This window comes from Chionomys nivalis, chromosome 13 (genome assembly GCF_950005125.1).
Source record: "Chionomys nivalis chromosome 13, mChiNiv1.1, whole genome shotgun sequence".
NCBI lineage: Eukaryota > Metazoa > Chordata > Mammalia > Rodentia > Cricetidae > Chionomys > Chionomys nivalis.
In genome coordinates, this window is record NC_080098.1 from 34,774,047 (window position 1) to 34,793,082 (window position 19,036).

The 19,036-nt window shown below is 46.8% G+C and overlaps 1 protein-coding gene and 1 long non-coding RNA gene across 2 annotated transcripts in view; one reads left to right on the forward strand and one right to left on the reverse strand.

Annotated features, from left to right (window-relative positions):
* The window catches only part of LOC130885451 (uncharacterized), a 50,936-nt gene that overhangs the window by 917 nt on the left and 30,983 nt on the right, over positions 1 to 19,036 (forward strand). The window contains exon 2 of the long non-coding RNA XR_009058175.1: positions 10,475 to 10,534. This is a non-coding gene — a long non-coding RNA (uncharacterized LOC130885451). The remainder of the gene's footprint in view (positions 1 to 10,474; positions 10,535 to 19,036) is intronic.
* Edaradd (EDAR associated via death domain) overlaps positions 13,538 to 19,036 on the reverse strand; it is a 41,856-nt gene continuing 36,357 nt past the window's right edge. The window contains exon 6 of the mRNA XM_057786927.1: positions 13,538 to 15,157. Within this exon, the coding sequence (XP_057642910.1) occupies positions 14,775 to 15,157 (383 nt within the window). The 3' untranslated portion in view covers positions 13,538 to 14,774. The remainder of the gene's footprint in view (positions 15,158 to 19,036) is intronic.

The window sequence follows — 19,036 nt, forward strand, 5'->3', positions numbered from 1 at the left end:
TGGTTGTGTGTTTTGTTTAATTTGAATTCATTACAAGCCCCTTAGAGGCAACCCCATGTTCTGATTCATTGTTAACTTTTTTCCTCTTGTCCGTTTTCTAAATTGGATTCACTCCTCAGGATTCTACTTGAATAGCTGGATTGAACCCCTGATGCCTTAGCATTGCAGTATTGTTAGGTATGGTGGACTCCTAACCTACTTTCTCTGAGTTTTGAGTTGGGAAAGGGAATTTGCTGTACACATTCCCAATACCTTGTGTAAACCCTCTAAAGAAATAGGTCCCTAACAATTGGATTGACTACCACATTATTGGTAAGTGAAGAGCAATTGAGTACCCAGTTTTGCCCGACTCTTCCACTTCTTTGCAAGGCTAAAATGAGTTAAGATAAATTTATCTCAGTGCCGGATGCATTCCAAGTTGCGGAAAGAGCTTGTGCAAAGTCCTGGGGCTCTGAAAAAATCATCAGCGTGCTGGGGCTGGCAGGTGGGAGCAAGGCGAGACGAGGTCATGGGAATGAGGTCCCCTAGGAGAGCAGATAGGAGAAAACAGCTTTGGCCAGAACCCTAAGGAGAAAAATCCAGAAAGAGAGAAACTGAGAGCCGCTTTGGAGACCTGCTGGGCATGGCTTACAGGTACCAAAGGAGAGCAGCCAGTGTGCTGAATTCTCTGAGGGCTCAAATAACAAACAGGATGGATGGGCAAAGCAGCAAAGGTCACTAGGAACTGACTTTGATGTAGGAAAGAAATGAGAGGTTAAGAAATGGTAGAAAGAGTAGCCTTAAGCTTTAAAAAAAAAAACAGTTCTCTGGGAAGGACTGAGAAACAGCACTATAGCAAGGGAATGGAAGAGTAAAGAGTGGTTTTTCATTGGGACTGGAGAGACAGATGCCTCAGAAGTTCAGAATGCACATAGTGCTTGCAGAAGACCTGAATCCAACTGCAATTCACAATCACTTGCAGGTCTAGGTCCAGAGGATAATACACACACACACCTATACACACCTATAAATCTTTTTTTTTTTAAGATTTTTTTTTTTGAGATGCTGTGGTCCTAGCTACCTTTGAACCCTTCAATCCCCGCTGCTTCATTTTTCCCAAGTACTAAGATTATGTGTGCATTCTGCTTTGTTTTTTTATTTTTAACTTTATTTTAAGAGACAGTAGAACAGTGGGGGCTTTTAGACTTTGTAACCAGGAGCCACCATGAAAACTGTTTCCACTGTGACTTCATGTGGTTCAATGAAGAAAGGGATTTTCACAAAGCTCACTCTGGGATTTAAAAAATTCTGTTCATGTACACACATGCTGCACAAACATATGTAGGCAGACATATAAAATAAAATCTTTTTGAAGTTACAAATGTAGTCAGGCGGTCGTGGCGCACACCTTTAATCCCAGCACTCATGAGGCAGAGGCAGGCAGATCTCTGAGTTTGAGGCCCCCCTGGTCTACAGAGCGAGTTCCAGGACATCCAGGGCTACACAGAGAAACCCTATCACAAAAAATAAACAAAAAACAAACAAAACCCCAAAAGGTTAAAAATGCCATTACTAATCCACTAAACTATTGACAAGGCCCCACTCGTGACTAGTGAGTTGTAGCCAGAAGTCCAAGAACACTTAATGAAGATTAAAGTCTGCTCATATCAGTGTGGGAGCCAGTTTGTGCTTTCCCACCCATGCTGACACCTGGACAAGGAAAGACTCCACTAAGAAAACAAGCAAGAAGTCCCTCTTGGAACTTTTCTCTCTAGAAAGTCAGATGTGAAACATTTACCATCATGTGACTGACGACCAGGGTTTAACCCTGGGTGCTGTTCCTCCTGAGTCAGCCACCCTGCTTTTTGAGACAGGCTGTCTCGGTGTCTCAGTGGGACTTGGAGCTTTTGGATTTGGCTAGACTGGCTGACCTGCAAGCCCCAGAGATCCTCGTGTCTCTGCCAGTGCTGGGATTACAGGCGCACACCACCACACCTGGCTTTTGTGTGGATATTAAGACCAAACGCAGGCTCTCAGGTGTGACAAGCGCTTTACTGACGCCTGTCTTCCTGGCCCAGAATCGTTTCGCTTTGACCGGGTGTCTGTCTCCCACCCTCGGGCAGCAGCACCCAGGAGAGCTGAGCCTCTTCTCCCTCCAGCCAGGCCTCTTGCTCAGTTTTACAAAGCTTACCTCTTCTGTTCTACAGCTTTCATGTCCCACGCCTTAGTGTTGCAGCTGAGAGAAGCAAGCTTCTAGAACTGGTTATCTCATAAAACAGTAGAATCTTAGTGATGCGAGAGGTCTTTTGAAAAGTGTGAATTGAAGGATGACATACGGTCCTATTTCTTAAAATATTTTCCCCTGGATATCTTCAAGACTATAGCATGCTAGCACTAGAGAATATTGAAGTATTTGATATGGGAAAATGTATCTGAAATTGTATAAATATAAAGACTAGACATTAAGATACTATAAAAGAATATAACGATTTCTATTCTCTAGACAGTAGTATTTATACATGTATATAAAGGGAGATCCAAGATATGTGCCCACTAGAGGTAGAATAGTACAAACAGTGGACTGTTTCGGAGCTTAAAGCTGTTGTTACACACACATTCGTTTGTTCCTGTCAAGTCACCGAGATTCATTAAAAGGATTCCCTCAGCAACCCAGCCTCAGACCTTCTGGTTCAGCCAATCTACTTGTAGCTTGTGTTTATACAGCTCGTTATAGTGATGAGTGAGGCACTGATAATAAATTCAGTGGTAGATTGAAGTAGATCAGAACTCAAGGTGACTCTTCAAACATAACAGTATTTTTTATGTTTATCTTTGTTGTGTATGTGTGTGCACACACGCGCGTGAGTGTACACCTGCTGTGGTGCACATGTAGAGCGGTCAGAGGAAAGCTTTGTGGACTCATTTCTCTCCTCCCACCTTTACCCGATTCCATTGATTAAACTCAGATTGTCAGGCTTACTCAGCAAGAACTTGCACCTGGTGAGCCATCTCACTGCCGTATTTAGTATTATTTCCTTCAGTCCTCCCTCCCCCACTCACACACATATGTATGCACATGTGCTTATTCAGAGGCCAGAAGGAGTCATTGGGTGTTGGCTTTTTTGTTGTTGTTCTGTTGATAACTTGACGTAAGTAGAGTCAGCTGAGGATTTGCCTCCATTACACTGACCGGTTGACTTGCCTGTGGGGCATTCTCTTGACTACCGATTGATGTGGTAGGTCCAGCCCCCTGCGGGTGATGCTTTTCCTAGGCTGGTGGTCTTGGGTTGTGTAAGAAAGCAGGCTGAGAAGCCCTGGGTAGCAAGTCAGTAAACAGTGTTCCTCTGCGCCTTCTTCTTCTTTTTTTTTTTTAAATATTTATTTATTTATTTATTATGTATACAATATTCTGTCTGTGTGTATGCCCGAAGGCCAGAAGAGGGCGCCAGACCTCTTTACAGATGGTTGTGAGCCACCATGTGGTTGCTGGGAATTGAACTCAGGACCTTTGGAAGAGCAGGCAATGCTCTTAACCACTGAGCCATCTCTCCAGCCCTCCTCTGCGCCTTCTGCTTCAGTCCCTGCCTTGGGTCCCTGATAGATTCTAAACCACAAGTCAGATCAGCCCTATCTTCTCCCAGGTTGGCCTGAGTCCATGCTTTTTATCACCATGACAGTGTCTTCCTAAACTGCCATCTGCCTGTTCCTTTGAGGCCAGGTCTTCCCTGGAACCCAGGGCTTGTGTTTTCTCAGCTGGGCTGGAATTCAGCTAACCTCAGTGATTCCCCAGTCTCTGCCCGACTCATGACTGCAGCAAGTGCTCCCAACCACTGAGCCATCTCTCCAGTCCTTCTTATCTTTTATTGAAAACCCAAGTCAACTTTATCAACACACCTGCCTTTCTAGCCACTCGGGGCAGAGATGTGAGCGGACATCATACGGCTTAGACTCAGAAGCCTCATCAAACTCTGCCTGCCGTCGGCTAGCCCCTACAGCTGCTCCTGCTGTGGGCATTCCCTGCACCAACTGGACCTTCTGGGAGTAGAGGCCCTGACCGAAGGTGGAAAGGCTGTGTTTTTTTCTGAAAGCAGGGCCATTTGTTGGAGTAGGATTTGGAGTTAAAGTTTAAACTCAAGTTGACCTTTAGCACGGCAGGCAGTTGGTGTAGGCGGTAATCTCAGCAGTTCTTCATAATGGCTGGATGATTCTGGACCACATGTACACGGTAGGATCCCGTGGGGGATCCGGACTCATCTCTAGTAAGTTCTTCCAGGATAAACCCCAAAGGTTTGAGAGAGGGGATTACTGCACAGGGCCCCAGCATCTAGAGCTGACTGGCCTCATTCACAGGCTGGGGAGATGGCTTATTCAGTAACGTCCTTCTCACACACAGAAGCCAGGCATAGTGGTATGTGCCTGTAATCCCAGCACCTGGGAGACGGGAGGCAGATGGCCCTGATGCTCACTGGCCGGCCAGCCTAGCTTCCTACCATCCTGCGAGGAAATTACATAGCTTCAAAAGGACCCTCTCCTTGCCCAGGCCTCAAATATATGTGCCTCCAGACCAGAGGAGGGGACACACAGTGTGAGGTAGAGGCACATTTGTTTAATTAGGGCCATTGTGAAAATTATGTTTGCAATGGTTTGAATATGACATGTCCCCTACAGGACTCTTGGTCTCCTGGTGGCACTGTTTGGGGGAGATTGTGGAGCTTTGGGGAGGCAGGCCTTTCTAGAGGAAGTGGGTTGCTGGGAGACGGGAGTCCTTGGGGGTTATATCTTTACCCTGTGCACCTGCGTACATGCACACACCACTTAGACACTTGGAGGTGCAGCTTTCAAGATTCCCTTTGAGAGGTAGCCGACATTTTAAAACATTCGCATAGAGTTAGTATTTTTTGATAACTTTTATTTATTGATTTTACACGTGTATGCCACAGCATATATGTGCAGGTCTGAATTGGTTCTCTCTTCCCACCATGTGGGTCCTGGGGATTTGAACGTAGTCTATCAGGCCTGACTGTAAGTACCTGCACCCACGGAGCCATCTTGCTGTCCTGAATTAACATATTGGAATGCATTTTGCAAAGTGTCTCTTTACTCATTGCAATGAGAGGGACCCGGCTCGGTAAACAAACTGTGACTTGATACTTCTGGGGATAGATTTCGAGGCCTGAGAGATCATAGGCCTGGTGGGGCAGCCCTGGGCAGGGACCTCCCTGGACTAGCTCCCCAGAGATCAACAGGGAGCTGACTCCCTAGTATTGACAGTTGCTTCAAAGTGGCCCCATCCCCTCTGAAATCTTCCAATCTAATATTTAAGTATTAATTTATCATCTCCTTGGTTGCCTTATTATTCCCAGTTAAGGAAGCTTTGCCAGAAAGAGGCAAAACATTGTCCATCATATGTTTCTGTCAAGTGGTGTATAAGAGAATGGCCTGATTCCATGAATAACACTAAAAGTGAATCCATCATGGGCATGAACAGACTTCTGCTGTGAGGTACCAAGGGCATGTTTTACTTAGACTGCATTTTTTTATTTTAAAAAAAACTTTTTTCTTTGTTTGCATTTTATATTGAGTTATTGAGTTTTTTTTTTTAAACTGCAATTAGGCAGCCGTGATAATTGCTAGTGATTTCCAAGCTGTGATAGTTTCAAAACAGACATATCTTAGGTTCCTGGATGGATTCACAGGGCGTCCTCCTCATTTAAACTGACAGAGATAATTTTGTTTGGATGGGATGAGAGAATGAGGAGAATGAGGAATTCAAGCAGGTAGCAACTTGTTTGTTTTTGATTCTGGGTCGCTCTAGCAGACACATGAAAGATGAGCTGCAGAGCCGGGAGTGAGTCTAAGCAGTTCTCAGCCTGTGGGTCGCGACTTCTTTGGGTTCCTATATCAGATATTTACATTATGATTCATAACAGTAACAAAATTACAGTTATGAAGCCCCAGTGAAATAATTTTTTGTCTGGAGTCACCACAACATGGAGAACTGTATTAAAGGGTCACAGCTTTGGGAAGACTGAGAGGCACTGGTCTAAAGAAAGGTGGGCAACTCCCATTATGGAGTAGCTAGATAAACCCCATGGTGAGGTGTGGTAATCCTAGCGATTGCCAGGCAGACATAGGTATATGTGTGTGTGTGGGGGGGGGGGGGGTGTGGATGTGTAGCTTGCTAGACATCCAGCTCATTCTAATACCTGAGATCCAGGCCAGGGAGACACCCTGTCTCAAAAAAACAAGATGTGCCAGGCAGTGGTGGCACAAGCCTTTAATCCCAGACTCGGGAGGCAGAGGCAAGGCCAGCCTGGTCTACAGAGTGAGTTCCAGGACACCCAGAGTGGTTACACAGATAAGCAATGATGTGGGGCATCCTTCCGTACACTGCGGATAGCTGTTGCTTTTATGGATTGATGAATAAAGCGTCAGAATATAGCTAGGCAAGAAAGTCAAACTAAATGCAGGGAGAAAGAAAGTGAAGTCAAGGGACTGGAGAGATGGCTCAGAGGTTAAGAGCACTGGTTGCTCTTCCAGAGGTCCTGAGTTCAGTTCCCAGCAACCATATGTTGGCTCACAACCATCCATAAAAAGAGATCTGGTGCCCTCTTCTAGTATGCAGGCAGAACACTGTATACATAATAAATAAATAAACCTTTAAAATAATAAAAAAAATAAAAAGAAGGTGAAGTCGAGAGGGCCAGCAGCCACTGGAGGAATAAGATGCCCAAGCATTACCTGCATAAGGCACAGGCCATGTCATGATACACATATTAATAGAAATGGGTTAACTTAAATGTAAGAGCTAGCTAGTAATAAGCCTGAGCCATCAGCCAAACTTTTGTAATTAATATTAAGCCTCTGAGTGGTTATTAGGGAACTGGCAGGCCAGAGAGAAACATCTAGTTACAAAACTCTGTCTTGAAAAAAATCAAAACCAAAACAAAACAAGTCAAGGTGAATGGCACCAGAGGAACGATTGTTGGAGAACTAGAGATTGACCTTCACATACCTGCATACCTGCATACCATGTATAACTGCAGTCTTATATGTGCACGTCCACAAACACACACACACACAGACATGAGATCATTGACCCAGATGGCAGAGGTTGGAGGATTACTTTGGAGACAAAACAAGACTACATAGTGAGACCCTGTCTAGTTTTTTAAAAACTACCCAAAGAGAAATAGACCAGGAAAAGGATGAGAGTCTTAAGGATGTTCGGAGCTGCTGGTGGATGATTGACATGGAGAACTCTGGTGGGACACAAAGCTACGAGGTGAATCATGGAACAGGTTGAGTCTGAAGTGCTGATAAGGCTCCAATCAGAGATGTCAAGCGCATAGATATTAGAGGACAGATGAGGTCAGAAGAGGCAGGCAGTAATGGTGAAACAGCCCTCCACGTACAGACACAGTACACTGGAGCCCCTCCCGGGAGGCTAACCGCTCATCCTTTCTCCTGCTCAGTGCCCCTGGACCACCTTTGCCCACATCCCCAGTCCCATCAGTCCTAGCTTCAGCGAGTCTACCTGTCAACAGCCCCTAGGTTGCAGGACCATATTGTTTATCAGCATTTCCAGCATCTGGGACGCATTTCAGAAAACCACTGGGTGTTCAAATAATGAATGATGGGGCTACAAGACATGAGCCAATGACTACACTGGAATCTATGCAAAGTAGGTCTTAAGGGCTGACTCCATCAGTAAAGGGCTTTTTGTCTGAACATGAGGACCCGAGTTTGATTCCCATAACCTTTAATGCTGGACATTGAGGCATGCATTTGTTGGAGGCAGAGACAGGAAGGTCTCTTGGGCTTAATTAGTGAGCCCGAGGCCAATGAGAGACCCTGTCTCAAAGGAGGTGAATGGTGTGTGTTCATCAGGCTAACACCCAAGGCTGTCGTCCAGCCTCTACATGCATGCACATATGTGCAAAACACACCCTTCCCAGAAACATGCACACATTAAAAATGAGACATCCATGGAACAGCAGTTGACATCAGTCTTTAATTTTGTAGCACCCATTATTACAGTAATAAAAATCTTTCCTTATTCATAAGAAAAACAGAATCATACAGAAGATGAAAACATAGACAGAGCCAAAAAGATAGTACCAAAGTATACAGATGGCATCCAGGGATGCAGGGATGTCAGAAGCGTGACCTTCTCGGGATGAAATGTCTTGTATAAACTTCCGAGGATGCTGCAGAAGACAGTGGTTACTAGACTGTCACACAGAATGGAAAAGCACAGAGCACCCAGAAATCTTATACCCCCAAGAGAGCTGGGTGAGTTCATTATTTCCCCTCCAGCTGCATCTTTGACTACTTCGGTTCCTTCAGTACATCTGATCACCCGGGAATCCCCTGGCAGACATAATTCCCAGAGACACTCCCATCCACAGCCCCAAGAAGGAAGACAGCAGGCCTTGCTTCCAGGGTCCTTCAAGTCTAGGTCTTGGGTACCCACAGGTGCTCGATCCTCTAGTGCTGAGGCTTCAGTAGCCCCAGCATCTTGGCTTCGATTCTTTCTAAATACAATAGAGGCAAGATTCACCCTTCCTTGTGCATACCGAGTACCCAGGAGTCCCAGATTGGGATCGGTTCCCAGGCAGCAATGATACAGCGAATGTTTTTCAGTCGCTGCCTGGGCATATGTAGGTATGTGCCCTCCAAAGGTGTGTGTCCTTCAGTTACAAGAGTTAACATCAGTCTTTGGCTTTGTAGCACCCAGAGGAGAGAGTGCCTGGCATTGCTAGGCCCACAGCATTGCTTCTGTGTGTACACATGAGAAGAAGAAGCAGATTTTGCTGCCAGCTCACAGGAGCAGTACTGTTGGCCAGTGGAGGAAGGGGATTTGAGATGTACATGCATTAAAGTCTCTGAACAAGCAACACAGACAGCACCATCATAGCCTCAAGTGAGAGGAAATTCTTAAAGAAGGGACAACAGGATTGATTTAATAATAATAATAATAATAAAAGGCAAGGAAGAAAGAAAGTCTTTGCTCAAAACCAAATGAGATGTGTTTAATCGACTAAAAAGGAGAGGACGGAAGAGAACAATCTGTTCCGCCTTTGTTATTAATCCTGTCTTTAGAAGCGCATCTTTTGTGATGTAGATGGTTGAAGACAGGTGAGGGGCAGACCACCGCATCATGGCATCCTTGGGTGCCAAATCGGGAGAAGAGTAGACCCGACAGACACAACTGTCCCTGTGGAGACAGGTCCACCTACGTGCTGCTAGGTGGTTACCAGGCCTCAGAACTCTTCTGCAGCCCCTGTGCTGGGCACGTCCTGGAGCCAGGAGCCTCCATGTCAGCCATGTCACTCTTAAGAGTGTCTGTGTGCGCCAGGTCACAGAACAACACCCTTTCTCTGCCTGACCAAGCCAGACTCTAACCGGAAACCAATTTAGAGTGTATTAACCAGCAGGAGGCGGCACTGTATTAAAAATTACTGTTCAGAACGCACCACAAGGTCTTTGCCCAAATTTCCTGAATTACTGAGGAGTTTTATTATTCATGGCTACAGAAGTAGGTGGTTGTACAGGGTCTTTTAGAAGCACAGTTGGGACATCCTAGCACATCTGCAAGCCCCAGCTAGTGAAAACCTCACCATGCTAATATTGTAAGCCATGTTTTTGTCTGCCTCCTCCGGGATGGGTCCCCAGAAGTGTGTAATCTGTCCCTGTGTGTACGACTGTCCAGCGCGGCTTTGAGTCCTTCCCTTTCATTTGACTCTTCACTATTTTTTTTTTGTTTTTGTTTTTTTTTTGTTTTTCGAGACAGGGTTTCTCTGTAGCTTTGGTGCCTGTCCCGGAACTAGCTCTTGTAGACCAGGCTGGCCTCGAACTCACAGAGATCCGCCTGCCTCTGCCTCCCAAGTGCTGGGATTAAAGGCGTGTGCCACCACCACCCGGCTTGACTCTTCACTATTGCAACCAAATGAAATGAACACCATATAAAGCCTCCTCACAGCCCACTACAGACAGAAATTTGGCCTAAGGAAAAATATTTTTGGAAACATAGCTAAGGGGATTTCGACATTGTAGTAGGAAAACAACGTGCATCTTATACTGTGCTCATCTTAACACAGATGCCCAGGAGAGAAAACTCTTCCGGGTTAACGGTGACGGGTGGAGGACAACTCATCAGTACGAGCTAAGCTACTCTTGAAGAGCCCCTCAGTTCAGCTCCCAACGCCACCTGCAACTCCAGCTCCAGGGGATCCGGCACCTCCGGTTTCCACAAACACCTCTATACTGTGCACATACACACAGACACGTAACTAAAAATAGTCAAAGTAAATATTTAAAAAGTGATGACTAAGCTTTCAAAAGTGATTTAATCAGTTGGTGATAAATGACCTCCTTCCTCCTGGCTCTCCCTTTTTGTGAAGTACCAGGACCTGGTACTTCAACCTGATTTGTGCTTCAGCTGAGAATATTCCCTGACTTTGAACTTCTGATCCTCTGCTTCCACTTCCAGGCGCTGGAGTTACAGGCATGCGCCGTGGTGCTGAGGATCGAACCCAGGACTTTGGGCTAGGTAAGCACTCTACCAATTGAACTACATTCCCAGCCCTAGCTTGGCATTGTCTTTTAGAGATTTACTTGTGTGTGTGTGTGTGTGTGTGTGTGTGTGTGTGTGTGTGTAAGTGCATGCCTTGAGTGTGTGAGTGCCCCTGGAGACTAGAAGAGGGTGTCAGATCCCCAGGGGCTGGTGTTACAGGCAGCTGTGAGCCACCACAAGTGTGTGCTGGGAATTGAACCCGGGTCCTCTGGAAGAGCAGCAAGCACTCCTAACATGCTGAGCCATCTCTCCAGCCCTGCCTGACGGTTTTGATCCAACTCTAGAAAGACAAGTTCGGCGGAGACTTGCCACCACAGCTGTGATGCCGCGTGACCAGTTCAGTTTGGAGGCTGAAGTGCTGAAAACACTTCCTGTGGAAGTGGTGGTCACGCAGATCGGCCGCCCCAGGCCAGCCATGAAAAGTGTTTGCTCTGAAGTTTGTGGTGTATGGGACTCAAGTTTGGCTGGGCATGGTGGCAGAACCCCACAACCTCAACACTCAGGAGGTGAACTAGTATGAGGAGAATCTGGGTTTTCTGAAACCCTAATCACCATGAATCAAATTGTGGGGATTTTTATGGGCCAGATTTTCACCTCAGTTCTTGGTTTAAAAATCAGTACCATTAGGAAGATGTTCAAGTTTTAATTGTTTTTGCCACTGTGGCCCACGGGAGGGAGTTAGAAGCCATAGAGACTGGCCTGAAGCTCTAGGCAGGGCAGGAATTCTGCTGGGCTGAGGACATGGGCGGAGAGTCAGGAGCAAGCGCATGCCCTTCCGCCTGGGCCTTTGTCCATCCGGAGTTCCTCCTCTCCCTTCTTTTCTCTGGGTGTGGGAAGATTCAGAGGATGGGTATGGGGGAGCAGGCTGATGAAAGGGAACAGAACAGGGGCTCCCCCTGCACCAATGCCTCTGGGATGATCACAGATTGGGCCAAAGTGGCAAGACTGCTTGGTGGAGATAGGAGGGAAGGGGCTTTCTGGAAACATCTGGCTAGACATATGTCAGCCTGGGAACTACCTGTTTCCTCCCCTGGGAGTCCACTGGGATGCTAGGGCTGGCGTCTCCTAATGCTCCAGCATCCTGTTACCTCTGAGCTTCACCTGCTGAGTTCCGTTTCCTGTAAAGTGATTACCAAAGCCCTCTCATTTCCCTATGGTTGCTTCTGCTCTAAGAAGTGAGAGCAAAACCGGATGTTGTGGTCCAGCACTTGAAAACCAGAGGCAGGCAAATTAGAAGTGTGGGGTCATCCTGTGCTACACAGTGAGTTTGAGAGTAGCCTGGGCTAGAAGTCTCTGTGAGAATAGCCAGAGCACAGCATGGGCAGCTTAATGAGAAAGCTAAGCAACCAATCACATCCGTGAAATAGCAGGACATTCCCTAGCGAGTTCTGCTCCTAGGTCAGGGCCATGATGCAAAAAAAAAAAAAAAAAAAAAAAAAAAAAAAAATCTGATTTTTCTGAGAAAACTGTTTTTGAAAACATCTGCATTTAGGGGCTGGAGAGATGGGTTCCGCAGGTAAAAGTTGCTCTTGCAGAAGTCGTGTTCCCAGCGCTCACATGGAGGCTGTAATTCCAGGTCTAGGGTCTCTAACATGCTCTTCTGACCTCTGCAAGTACCATGCATGCTTGTGCACAGGCACACATGCAAGCAAAACACTCATACAAGTAAAACAAATCTGAAAAGCATTTAAATGTCTGCATTTGATCATTCGCTGTCACTTTAAATATATCTGGCAATAAATGGACATAAATGTGATAAATCTGAGCAGGGAAGATGTAGGGTATAATTAAATTCCTAGTGAACCAGACGTGATGGGCAAGTCTCATCATAGAGCTGGCTGCTTAGAGGTCACACTGGATAAGAAGCTGACTTTATTTACCAATAACCTAAGGAAAAACCTATTTGTTATGGGGGAAAAAGTGGTGGTTTAGAGAATCACCTTTTGAGCTCATCTTAATATCTCTATGTCATCAGTGTTATTCTTCCTTTTTGTTTATTTTAATTGAATTAGTGAGCAACCCCAGGGAGCAGCTTAGCTCCACCTCCGCAGCACTGAGGTTAATGGTGTGCACCACCATGCCCAGCTCCGCTGCTGGGCTCTCATAAAAATAACAACCCCCTGATGTGAGGATTTGTGCCTACTCGTATAGTATCTTGTTATGCCAGGTGCGGTTGATAGCCCTGGGAGGGATATTCCTTTTCTGAACTGGAAGTGGAGGAGTGGATCGAGGGGAGAGGGGACACGCGTGGAGGGGAACTGAGAGCAGCGGAGGGAGAGGAAACTGCAATTGGGATGTAGTGTATGAGAGAAGAATAAAAAATCATGAATAACCGGGGTGCAGGTGCAGCTCAGTGATAGAGTCCTGGCTGAGCATGTTCAAGGCCCTCAGTTCCATCCCTGGCACTGAAAAAGAAGCATGGATAACCAGCAGGCATTTTGTCTGTGTGTGTGTATGCATATGTGTGTATGTATTTATATGTGTGTGAGTGCACATGTTTGTGTGTATGTATATGTGTGTATGCACATGTGTGTATGTATTTATATGTGTGTGAGTGCTTATGTTTGTATGTATGTGTGTGTATGTGTGTTTGTATGGGTGTGTGTGTTTGCGTGTGTGTCTGTGTATATGTATGTATTGTGTTTGCATGTATGTATGTATGTGTGTGTTTGTGGGTGTGTATATGTGTGTGTTTGTGTGTATGTATATGTGTGTCTGTGTGTTTGTGTGTGTGTCTGTGTATATATATATGTATTGTGTTTGCATGTATATATGTATGTGTGTGTTTGTGGGTGTGTATATGTGTGTGTTTGTGTGTATGTATATGTGTGTGTCTGTGTGTCGGTGTGTTTGTGTGTGTGTCTGTGTATATATATATGTATTGTGTTTGCATGTATATATGTATGTGTGTATTTGTGGGTGTGTATATGTGTGTGTGAGTGTGTGTTTGTGTGTATGTATATGTGTGTGTCTGTGTGTATATGTGTTTGCGTGTGTGTCTGTGTATGTGTGTTTGTGGGTGTGTATATGTGTGTATGTGTGTGGGTCCGAGGTTGACCTCAGGTATCTTCCTCAATCACTCTTTATCTTCCTTTTTGAGGCAATGTCTCACCCTGAACACAAAGCTTGCCAGTTTGACTCTGTTGGCTAGCCAGTGAGTTCCTGGCTCTGACTCTCTGGTACTGGGGTCACAGGCACACACTGCCGTGCCTGACTTCCATGCAGGTGCTGGATATTGAACTCAGATCCTCATACTGATAAGCTAAGCACTTTACTCATTGACCGATGTCCTCAGCCTCCCCAAATGGCATTTTAAAAGATTTGTGTGTGCATATAGTTGATGTGGAAATTTTTCTTCAATCTCTACACTGTTCATTGAAAAAGAGTCTCTTGATTGATTCCAGAGCTCACCCATGTGACTAGCCTTGGCTAGTCAGCTTGCTCTGGGAGTCCCTTCTGAGTGCTGGAATCACAGGTGGGCTGCCACATCATCCCACATTTATGCTGGTTCTGGGGTCCTGAATTCTAGTCCTCATCTTATGCAGTGAGCACTTTAACCACTGAGCCCTCTCCCAGCCCCCAGAAGGAAAACAGAGGACTAGTCTTTGCCAATACCATTCCCGTGACACTTACTAACCACTCTGCTCACCTATACACTGTACACTTTGTATTTCTTTTAAAAATACTAAATTCAATGACAGTATTGATAGCCCATGGATTACAAAAATGTTTGAATAAAGAAGCTGGCTCTTGTATCCAGGCCATATCAAAGGCCATATATCGTAAGCCCTTTACAACAGAAACAGTAACAGTGAACAGGCCACGGTGACTTCTCCATCCCATCTTCTGCTAGGCTGGGAGTGCAAAGGTTCTACATAGGATGCTGTGGGCATGTCCAGAGACATCAGCAGTTTGGGATCCCGATGCAATCTTTGCTTTCCATGCTGGCACAATTCTGTCCCAACCACAGGCTTTGGCCCTATGCAACCCGCAAAATATTCTTCCCCAATTCCAGTTTCGGATATTAAATTAAAACAGATGTGCAAAAAGAAACAAACACTTGCCACCAAACCCAAACCCATCCTTCCACCAGCCGCTAGCTTCAGGGACAACCGCTGCCCATTCCACATCTCCTCTGAAAATCTTAAGAGCAGGTCCGTATTCCCCGTGACCCGTGCTGGTTCTGCTGCAGAAAGGCCAGGGCCAGAAGGGGATCCTAGAAGTGCATGGAACTGTCCGAGGGTCCCCGGTGGGGCCACTCCTCGTCCACCCACCTGCGCAGGATCTTCTCCACGTCAGCCCTGTGGTAAAGCCGGCAGAGCTCCATCAGCTGGACCACAGTCCTCTGGCTGTTTCGGAACAAGAACTCCAGCGTGGGGCTCTGGGGCCTCTGTTCCAGGAAGCACAGTTCATCATAGGGCATGCCCCACTTGCTGGCAAAATTCCTCCAGTTCTTCACGGTCGGGTGGCATGGATCCAGCTTTATCCTGATCACATCCAGCAAGTCCTGATCATTGAGCAAGTCGCTAATGGTGGGGACCCGGGGTGAACAGGAGGAGCACGAGCAGCCTTCCTTACATGGCTGGTTTCTGCTGACGCCTGCAGGATTGACAGAGAAGCCACAGGTCGGCCGGGGCCTGACAAACACAAGCAATGTTCCCTCTCTTTTCCTAGTGTCTGGGCGACATCATCGAAGTGTCACACAGCCTTCACTGCTCACACAGTGCTGTTCTTCTGTGTGCATGCACGTGTGCACAGGTGTGCAGCATGGGTGTGTGGAGACTAGAGAGCAACCTTGTGTGTCACACCCAACCCACACCTTTAGTTCAGCATCTCTCACTGGCCTGGAATGGACAGAGTAGGCTAAGCGGGCTGGTTAGCAAGCCTCCGGGATCTACCTGAATCTGGACCCACTTTTCAGGTTACTGCTATGCATTGTCTCCGAGGCACCTGCCTCTTACTTTTAGATAGGCAATGGCAAGAACTTTGCCCACTGAGCCTGTTTTTGTTTGCTTGTTTTGTTTTTGAAGACAGTATCTATCTCTGGCCTGGAGCTTATTAAGTAGGGTAGACTGGCCAACAAACCCCAGGGATCTCTTCCTCCTTAGCACTGGAGTCATAGACATGAGCACCACGGCCACAGGGATGCTGGCAATACAGCTCAGGTCCCCATTCTGCAAGGCAAGCACTTTGCTGACTGGGACATCTCAGCAGCCCCTACGGTGTTGCCCTTTACAGGAAAAGAAAGGCTGGAAGCAGGAGCAAGAGTTGATAAAGCCAACCTCTCTTCCCATCCATGCCTTCCCCATTCCAGCATATGCTTGGAGGGCCATGACCAAACTGAGGGTTCCAGGACCAGTTCATGCACACATCCTTCTGCTCACGACAACTTTTAAGATTACATTTATTGTTGTTGTTTGCTGTTGTGTGTGTGTGCACAGGTGCCTGTGCACCACATCCCGTGAAGGTCAGAGAACAAATTGCAGGATTCGGTTATCTCTTCCATCACGTGGGACCCAGGGATTGAACTCAGGTTGCTAGGCTTGACAGCAAGCACCTTTCCCTACTAAGCCATTCTACTGGCCTCCCTGACAGCTTTTAACACCAAACCTAGCACGTGAAGATGTGATTGCGCACAACCCCTCAAAAGTTCTTGAAAAGGAAGAAAACTGGTCCCCGCCTGCTCCCTGCACGTATCTGTCATGGCTAGTGGCAGAAAGATTTCTTTGGGAATTTACAGCCTCCTTATCATTCCTTTGCTTTATCTGTCTTCTTTACTCACAGAGGCTCTGTCTGAAGTGTGGCCAGCAGCCCCCGGGGTGTGCAGGGAGCTGGAGGCAGGCCGAGGAGCACACCAGGCTCTAGCTTGGGCCTCACCCAAAAACCGGTTCCCACCCCAGCTTCAATCGTCTCAGCGTCATCTATCACCAGGAGGCAAAAGCACGAGTGGGAGGGGAAGTTAGTGGGGAGAGGCATCAGGAAGTCGCCCACTGAAGCCCTCGGTGGTGCCACTCTGTGGACACGGCCACGAGCAGTGTCAACTGCACAATGATGTCTCCAAAGTCTGAATTTGGGTTTAAAGGTCATAGGCTTGGAAAGTAGTGGGGTGTGACCTTTACTATAAGATGATGCATTGCTACACATGCTGTCACTGAGTGGTGGCTGTAGGAGAGTAAGGAATTTGAACAAAGGCGGGGTGAGGAGATGTCTCAGCTGATAAAGTATTTGCCGTGTAAGCCTGAGTACTAGGCCAGCCAGGGCTACACAGCATGACCATCTCAAATATAAACAAAACAGCGGCCTAGAGAGATGGCTCAGTGGTTAAAGCATTTGCCAAACAAGCACAAGGGCTTAAGTTCAGAGCCCCCCCAGCCTGACCCCCTGTAAATGCTGTGGAGTGTGATATCCTCAAAGGGAGAGAAGGATTCACAGAGCAAGCGGCCTGGAAAGATTAGATCTCGCCTTGGTGAATAAGGTGGAAAAGCAATACCGGAACCCATGTGAACTGATGCATGAGAACATTTCAAACTGCCTGTTAAAATCATAAGCTGCGTCAGGCACGGTGGCGCATGCCTTTAATCCCAGCACTTGGGTGGCAGAGGCAGGTGGATCTCTGTGAGTTCCAGGCCAGCCTGGTTTACGTGGCAAGTTCTAAGACAGCCAGGACGACATAGAAAGACCCTGTCTAGGAAACTGAAAAGAAAAGCATAAACTTTAGGTGATGGGAATATTTTCTAAGAAATATATTTAGTCCCCTCCCACACTCCAAATACTTCTCGTATCTCACACAGTATTCTATCTGGAAGGACAAACTTTGAGATGTCCTGAGGAAGAAAGAGAGAACAAAGAAATCGCTACTTTTGGGGGAGGACCCGATACCTCTCAAGTGATAGATTGGCCCGGGGTATACAGTAGGCACTGAATAAATGACACTTACTGTAATGACAAGGAACTAGCCCTTACTCCAGTGACAAATTCTCTCTAGAAATTAAAAAGCAGGGGCTGGCAGGATGGCTCAGCACTTGAGTGTTCACAACCTCCTGTAACTCTGGCTCCACGGGAGCTCATGACCTTTTCTGTGTCCTTGGGCCCTTGCGTTCACGAACACACAGCCCCACCCGCTGCCACACACATACACATAATTAAAAATTAAAAATAAATAATATTTAAGAATAAATTAAATTTGTATTTGCCCCAAGGGTGAATAACTGAGGATTCTGCTTCTCGGGGAAGCGGAAGTGGAGGGGAGAATTCAGTGAGGGAAGAGGAAGCCAGGAGTACATGTTGCTGGAAAACCGTACAGACTTGATCTCTAAATAAAAAGATTGCGGCTCAATTCTAGATCTGGAAAGAGAGGAGATGATTGAGAAAATACTCATCCCTCACTTTGATGCTTTCACCACTCTCGTCCTACCGGTCACTTCTAGACAAGGGGATGGGGATCAGCTCAGAGCGCAGAGTCCTGGGGGTACATATAGGGCTTGTGCAGCAGGCTTGAGCCTGGATTCAGTGACTGGCACTGCATAAAACTGGTGCATGCCAGGCGGTGGTGGCGCACGCCTTTAATCCCAGCACTCGGGAGGCAGAGGCAGGCGGATCTCTGTGAGTTCAAGGCCAGCCTGGTCTACAAGAGCTAGTTCCAGGACAGGTTCTAAAACTATAGTGAAACCCTGTCTCGAAAAGCCAATAAATAAATAAATAAATAAATAAATAAATAAATGAATAAATAAAACTGGTGCACACATGTCGACCCCAGTACTCAGGAGGTGGAGGTAGGAGGATCGGAAATTCAGGTGTGTGCTAAGCCCTCATCTCACTCTGTGAACACAGGTAATGACGTTGGTCTCAAAAGTGGCTTCAAGGATTAAAGACATCATCCATCCAAGCCTCCTCCTAATACACAGCATGACCCAGTGGACAGCTGTCGGGGGGACAGTGGCTCTTGAGCTTCACTTGGGATGGGACCCACTGATTCCCTCCAACCCCTGTGGGAAATCCTCCTCACATCTGGGCCAGCCACCAAGATCCCATTTTAATTAGTGTGGCATGGCAGCAGGGCACGGGAGTTTCCCAGCTCCCGCAGAGACTGCAGATGCACAGCTGGGATGGAAGTCAGTCTCAAGGGGTGACTACAGATCAGTGGCTGTCAGCACAAGAAGTGTGCAGGGTCCACAGACGAAGGAGGCCAGGTCAAAGAAAAACCTCTCTGAACATTTTCAGGAGTACTCGGGATATAGCTCAGAGGGAGGGCACTTACCTAACATGTGAGGGTCCTGGGTTCCATCCCCCGGACTGCATTGGGGTGGTGGGGGGCCTTGAATGAAGACGTACCTTGCTATGTAGTTGGTTATGCCAAGGTAGGATGGAAAGTCACTCTCTTCTGCATGCGGATTGTAACCAGTTCTGATATGTTTTCCCCTCCCACAATCTCTTGCCTCTTCTGCATAACTTGGGCCTTTCAGAAGGGATTCTATAGAA